The 7,198-nt window shown below is 34.8% G+C and overlaps 1 protein-coding gene across 1 annotated transcript; it reads left to right on the top strand.

Annotated features, from left to right (window-relative positions):
- LOC6049705 lies at window positions 1-6,737 on the top strand. The gene is made up of 2 exons (XM_001866389.2): window positions 1-295; window positions 5,806-6,737. Exons 1-2 carry the CDS (start codon window positions 253-255, stop codon window positions 6,288-6,290), a joined length of 528 nt encoding a protein of 175 aa, XP_001866424.2. The 5' UTR covers window positions 1-252; the 3' UTR covers window positions 6,291-6,737.
- The last annotated feature ends 461 nt before the right edge of the window (window positions 6,738-7,198 follow it).

Raw genomic sequence — 7,198 nt, 5'->3', positions numbered from 1 at the left:
TGGCCCAGGCTGGCAGTCAGCACAGTCTGCCGATAACGGTGCCACCGGAAGCAACAGGTTCGATCGAAAAGAGGAATAGTTCTGATCCTGGCAGAGAAAATGTGCAGACTAAAGTGTTGAAGAGGAAATTTTGTTAAACCCATCAGGAATGCAGCAGTTGCAGTGTCGATAGAGATTTTTAGAGTGATTTTTGTTCGAGACAAAGTGTGTGCCCGGGTGAACGTTCCAACGAAGGACTGAAAACTAATCAAAATGGTCAGCCAAAGGACTGCGTGTTTATCCTTTGTTTTAATATGTAAGTGATGGTTTGAATTTTCTTCAATTGTATGGTACACATCGGAAATTATCGACCCTTCGAGAGTCAAGTGACAAAGTTTGTTCAAATACCAAATCTAGAGCGAACAATTTCCCGTCCCGGGAATTCCCGGGATTTCCAGAAATTCAAGCGGAAGTATACATTTTCTTAACTTTTGGAACAATTTTTTGAAAATGCCTTGAAAAAAATAAATGAAAAATATCAACATGTAATGTTCAGTTCTTATAGAGTAATAATCAAATGATCAGAAATGTTGATATCAAGATTTAATTCTGATAATATTAATTTCTGAAGCAACTTTAAATAGATCTTGTCTAATGGAAATCAACTATTCGATTTTGGTGTTCAATTAAAAAGTATATTAACCCCTTACCGCCAAAGTAAAATTGTGATTTTTTTTTTGTCGTTTTTGTTAACCATGATCAAATGAGATGAAAATCGAATTGAAAAATAACTTCAATTCGTTTAATACCTAGTTTTAAAGAAATTATCATTTGAAGTGAAAAAACTATGTAGCCCTGCTGCAAAAATGGGTGTTTATGGGTTAAATAGAAAAAATGGAAGACTGATTGTAAAATGATGTTAATTTATCGTAGAATTCAATTCATGTTTATGTTCTGTGGAAAAGATTTCAACCGAAGTCAGTTATAATCCTGAAAATCATGTGACATAATAAAACCATAAGTAAAGCAAACACAAAAAGTTAGATTTAAAGGAAAAACTTAAAAGCTTTGCCGTTTTGTTCAAGAGCTGAAACCTGTATTTTTTTTTTTAGAAATTTGTAAAAATTTGTCATGAAAAACATCATTTCTGCATGTTTTTTTTTATCTTAATTTTAACTTTACGTGTCAAAGCACACTCTCAAACTGATCACGGAGACAAGTTTAAAAAAAATTTGGTTGTGGAATATGGATTCATTTTACTCACTGTAAAAAAAATCGGTGATAAAAAAAAAATCTCATCAAAAAATACCTTAGATATTTTTTTTTATTTATCGTACTTAAAAAATTAGAAAAAAAAACTTTCTTGCAGTTGTTTGATTTTTATATGTAGTCATTTTGTCAATTGATCTTCAGACTAATTTTAACCATTAAAATCGCTGTCATATACAATATTTTAAGCAAAATATCGATCAGAATCAAGATCAGATCAACTTTGAATAAATTTAAAATTTCCCGGGAATTCCCGGGATTTCCCGGGAAATTGGTTGAAAATTTCTCGTTTCCCGGGAAATTTGTTACCCCGGGAAATTGGACGCTCTGGTCCAAATCTATAAAACTGTACAGTAAAAAAACGATCACCAGGGTTTTTCAAATATGCTTTTCATTCGAAAAGTTTGTTGCGATATTTATAGTCAGTGCAAAATAAAGTAAATGTACGAATACGTGATTAGATTTATACAAACGCTATTGCTATCAAAAAATTAGGTTCAAAACATTATTTTTACAAAAAAATCCTATGGTGAAAGCTTCGGGAAAATGTCTACAGTTCTAAAGTTTGTTTTTATTTTTTTAGTTACCTATCAAAAATGGGATTCTCATAGCTTATGGGACCTTTTCAAAAACAAAATCAGGAATTGTATTTTTTGGCCTTTTGGTAAACACTATGTGTATCACAGATTAAATATTTAAAAAAAATAATTAATATGACTCGGGCTAGTAATTTCAGTGGCATACCAATCACAAAATATTCAAATTTCAAGGCAACTTCACAGCTCCTTTAAAAAACGGAATCGACGTAACACCTTATATGTAACACCTTGCGGTTTCGTAAAACGGATCCACAGGCGTAAATCGTTCTTTCTGCAACAAGATTTTGCCTCCTGAGTTTTCCTAAGTGTGAAGGTATGGCACGGGGAGAGGGCACCGAAAACCCATATTTAACCCCCCCCCCCCCCTTTTTTTGTTCATGTAACTTTTTAAAAGTATTTTGAATAAATCCCACCAATCTAAAATAACAGAATTGCAAAAAATGGAAATAAATATCTGCGCAAATTTCAGAAAAAAATTACTTTCCTAAAAATTATGGGAGTTTTGGAATTATTGCGTTTAAAATGTAAATGTTATTTTAAAATTGCTGGGGAGATTATTTTAAATATTTCAAATTTCAAGGCATTTTGCGGGGGATTGGTCAAATTTACGGCCAAGAGAAAATATAACGGATTTCGCAGATTCCGTGAAATCGCGAAAAATCACTAGCCTCAAAGCTTAAAGATGCATTGATTCTCTAATAGAAGTTCATGCGGGACAAGACAGAGGCTTTTGCCAATTTAAATTAATGACACATTTGACATTAAATGTAAACAAAGTGGGATCATTCCAAAATCACGTTACGCATTCGCTCTATTCAGCACCCAGCATTTAACCTATTTTTGAACCAAATTTTGAAATTGTGCTATGGCTAAATTTTAAAAGTTTCAAGCTCTTCAAAAGTTTTGTTTGGAAATTACTTTCTATGCAATTTTTAACGTTTTAGGACACTAAAAAAGCAACACAAGCGTTGTGATTAGTTTGAGAAAAAAATGATTCCTGGAAAGAATCTAACACTTCTTCTTTTCGGGTGAAAATAATCGTAGGTTTAAATGTTTCTTGATGAAGCGTTACTCATAACCTGGGTGGATGAATAGAGCGAATGCGTAACGTGATTTTGGAATGATCCCACTTTGTTTACATCTACAAATGGAGCACCCGCAGTCGAGCAGTTTTTGACAGTTCGCTCCATAAGAAATACATTGTAGAAACAAGCAAAAACTGCCCGAATGGAAATGCTCCATTAGGAAGCTGTTCAAGGACAAGCATGACTTTTTTCTTACTGATAAATGAGCTGTTTTATAATCAGTTGTTTGTGTTTCATTTTGGCTAGTTTTTGCTATTTTTTGCTGCAAAATTGTGTGCGTTGCAGGTTTTTAAACGGGATCAAATCAGAATTAAGACAGCTTCTGGATGGATACAACCGCATCTAATCCATAAACAACTTCAATTCATAATTATAAAAAATGACGATCTCGCCTTCAACTTTTTAAAGATTTCTTGACTTCAACTTCAGGTACTCGAAAGCCAAAAAAAATGTCATCTTTGAAAAAAAAAATTAATTATCGATAACAATACTCTCTATTTTTGGCGAATAGCAAATTGGTTCCACTTCGACAGTTCAAAATTGAGGCCGTTTTGCGAACCACTATTCAGCACCCAGTTCATAACGTAAGTGCACGGTTTTCAAGTTATTGGCATTTTTTGCCAAAAATTTCAAAAAATATATATCTTGTGCACTTTAACGGTGCACATCAACCAGAATTTGTTGCACCAAGATTTATGTTACACTCATTTTAGCATCTTTAAAATTACGGGAACTATCGTTAAGTACAGTCTATAAAATAATTTACAATTAAATTTGACTATTTTTACAATAAGATTGTTGCAGGATTGGGTCCGTAAGATTGACAATATTGGAAAAAGAAGACAACTTCCTTTGCTGCTGTGTACCCTTGAACATATATTTTTATGAAGAAAAAGCACACCTGCATAAAATATCCTGAAATTTTCCTTTTTAAACTTTCTAAATCGAATATCATCATAAACAATCATCATAAAATAACATGTGAGCAATTCTCTACGAAATCGGTCTTTTTTCTTCAATTTTAATTTTTGTATTTTTTAATCCGGCTGAAACTTTTTTGGTGCCTTCGGTATGCCCAAAGAAGCCATTCTGCATCATTAGTTTGTCCATATAATTTTCTATACAAATTTGGCAGCTGTCCATACAAAAACGGTGTATGAAAATTCAAAATCTGTATATTTTGAAGGAATTTCTTGATCGATTCAGTGTATTCGACAAAGTTGTAGGTATGGATACGGACTACACTGAAAAAAAATGATGCACGGTAAAAAAAAATTATGATTTTTTATTTAACTTTTTGTCACTAAAACTTGATTTGCAAAAAAAACATTTTTTTTTATATATGTTTTAGAGGACATCAAATGCCAACTTTTCAGAAATTTCCAGGTTGTGCAAAAAATCTTTGAGCGAGTTATGAATTTTTGAATCAATACTGATATTTTCAAAAAATCGAAAAATTGGTCGCAAAAATTTTTCAACTGCATTTTTTGATGTAAAATCAAATTTTTTTCAAAAAGAAAAAAAAAATTTCGAAAAGATCGGAAAATTGTTTCATATTTTAACATTGAAAATTGGACGAATAGTTGCTGAGATATCGACATTGGAAAATGAAGTGTTGTTTGGGTGGGACTTGGAAAACATCAATTTTCCTATTTTTAAACCTTTGCATGGCAATATCTCAGCAACTTAGGGTCGTATCAACAAAGTTCAAAAATGCAAAATATAGAGAATTTTCTCAGCTTTTCAAAAATATTTTTTTCAAAAGTGGGCAAACATGTGCACTAATTTAAAAAAAATTAAAAACTGCGACTATTTTCAAAAAAGTCACCTAAAAATGGATTTAACTTAAAAACGATGCACTTTATCAAAATTTCACTAGAGTACTTTTTGATTGCAAATTTGATTTTACATCGATAAATGAAGTTGAAAAATTTTTGCGACCAATTTTTCGATTTTTTGAAAAAATCAGTATTGATTCAAAAATTCATAACTCGCTAAAAGATTTTTTGCACAACCTGGAAATTTCTGAAAAGTTGACATTTGATGTCCTCTCAAACATATCAAAAAATTAAAAAAAAATAAAAATAGTGTGACAAAAAGTTAAATTAAAAATCATCATTTTTTTTACCGTGCATAATTTTTTCAGTGTAGTCCATATCCATACCTACAACTTTGCCGAAGACACCAAATCCATCAAAAAATTCCTTCAAAAGGTACAGATTTTTGAATTTTCATACATAATTTTTGTATGGCCAGCTGCCAAATTTGTATGGAAAATTATATGAACAAACTAATGATGCAAAATGGCTTATTTGGGCATACCGAAGGCACCAAAAAAATTTCAGTTGGATTAAAAAATACAAAAAAAAACGAATGACCGAAATCTGAGAGAACTGCTCATGTTTGATGTTTATTTTATTCATAAAGTTATATTACGACGGTACAATATATCAGAATATTTGACATGCTTATTTTAAAACAAAATTTAATCAATTTTCTCAGAATAGACTGAGATATCAATCTTAACAGCTCAAAGGAGTCATCTAGCACTTGCACGAAAAGTGTCTACAAAACTGTCCCTGAATATTTAACAAAATTCGTGGAAGGCTTTCGATCTCCTATGTTTGCAGCTATTGCAACTGACGTCGATAACGTTTCTTTGATGTTGGCAAAAACTGTCCGCTTCCCGTCACCGGAGACATAGGTCAATTATTCCCAAATCCCCCACGCTTATTCATCATTGATACTTTATGGGTAATTCACCATGATGTTATAAATCCAATCCTTATCTATCCCCAACTACCGAATCAATTAACCTACCAAACCATAAATTCATAACCGCCCCGAAACTGTTAATATCTGTCTCTCCCCAGATTGCGCGCTGTGGGCGACCTGCGCCTTCTCGGCGGCCCTTTCCTGCGACTCGTGTGGCCGCGAGTGTGCCTCCGCCTGTGGAACGCGCCACTTCCGGACGTGCTGCTTCAACTACCTGCGGAAGCGAAGTTCAACGCCGCCGTTGGCCCCACCACGCAACACCATAGAGCTGCCCTGGTTGACCCCAAAGGCCCGCCACGACCTGCTGGAAAGTCAAGACAGTCGGTCCTACGCGGACAACGACCTGCTCGAGTACGTGGAAGTGATCCGGGACAGTTCGGGTGCAAGTTCCGCCGGTGCCGCTTCGGACAACAAACGCAACTCGTTGATCGCGAGTCACTCCAGTGGCCACATGGCGCTGGGCAAGTTCCGCCGGCCCCGACCCGCTGCGGACCAGGACGGGCGGGATTTGGGGCGCGATTCCGAGATGAAAACCAGCGAAGAAACGGACCCGAACCGGCTACAGCTGCTGTACGACGCTTAAGGTGAAGATCAAACCTAATCGCGCACCCTCCTTTTGATCGCCGAGGATCGCTCAGAGAGGCTGGGCTGAGCGATTCGCGCAGCGATCGCGGGAACCTGAAACTCGTCAACTTTTTGCTCCTCGACATCAGCTCTTAAAGGGTACAGCGCGACGAACAAGTCACAAAAAAAACAATTTGTTTTAAGTTTTTAAAATTAGGCTTTCCAACAGAGAAACGGCAGAGTTGAATTTTTCATGGGAAACAATCTGCAGGAAAAATGAAGCTCCTGGTGGGAGCACTTACTAGCGGTAGCAATTACAAAGTCTTTGGAAAAAATAGAGAGTAACTTCAACAATGAACTGTACAGCTAAAATCATAAACCGTGTTGTTTGACTGTTTATATAAACATTTGCAAATGAGAAAAAAGAACACATGAAACAATAAACATTTTATGCAATCATGATAAAGTTTTTTTTTAATTTAAGAAAGAAATCCACACAAAATATATTGTTAACAGAATATATACAGTCATTCCACATATTCGGAACGGTTTACAGATCGGCCGATGGTCAAAAAATCATAGGAAATCGATAGTCGAACATAATGTTTTGCTTTTACCTTCATGTGGAAGCTTTTCTTGAGATCTTTCGATTGAAAAATGTGTTTTTTTGTGTCAGACAGAGTAGTTCACTTGTACTGTGTTGTGCTAAAAACAATAAAATTTGCGTGTTAAAGTGCGACTAATTGGTGCTAGAGTTTGTCAATGTGTGAACTAAACAGCTGTCAAATCGGATAAGTACAAGTTTTGAATCGAACGTTACTATAAAATTAATTATCATCGATTTTATTTCTCACCGGCAACAACGGTTTGCCATCGGATTCGGTGGCGGCTGATGTTAGCTGTTTTTGCTTTTTTGTCTTGGGTCTT

The sequence above is a fragment of the Culex quinquefasciatus genome, chromosome 2 (genome assembly GCF_015732765.1).
Source record: "Culex quinquefasciatus strain JHB chromosome 2, VPISU_Cqui_1.0_pri_paternal, whole genome shotgun sequence".
Taxonomy (NCBI): Eukaryota; Metazoa; Arthropoda; class Insecta; order Diptera; family Culicidae; genus Culex; species Culex quinquefasciatus.
This window is presented reverse-complemented; position numbering and strand designations above follow the sequence as displayed.

Bases quoted from the DNA above. Each gene is read 5' to 3' on its own strand.
- LOC6049705 (XM_001866389.2), top strand. From the start codon at position 253: ATGGTCAGCCAAAGGACTGCGTGTTTATCCTTTGTTTTAATAT. The intron at 296-5,805 runs GTAAGTGATGGT...GTCTCTCCCCAG, and splicing joins TTTATCCTTTGTTTTAATAT to ATTGCGCGCTGTGGGCGACC.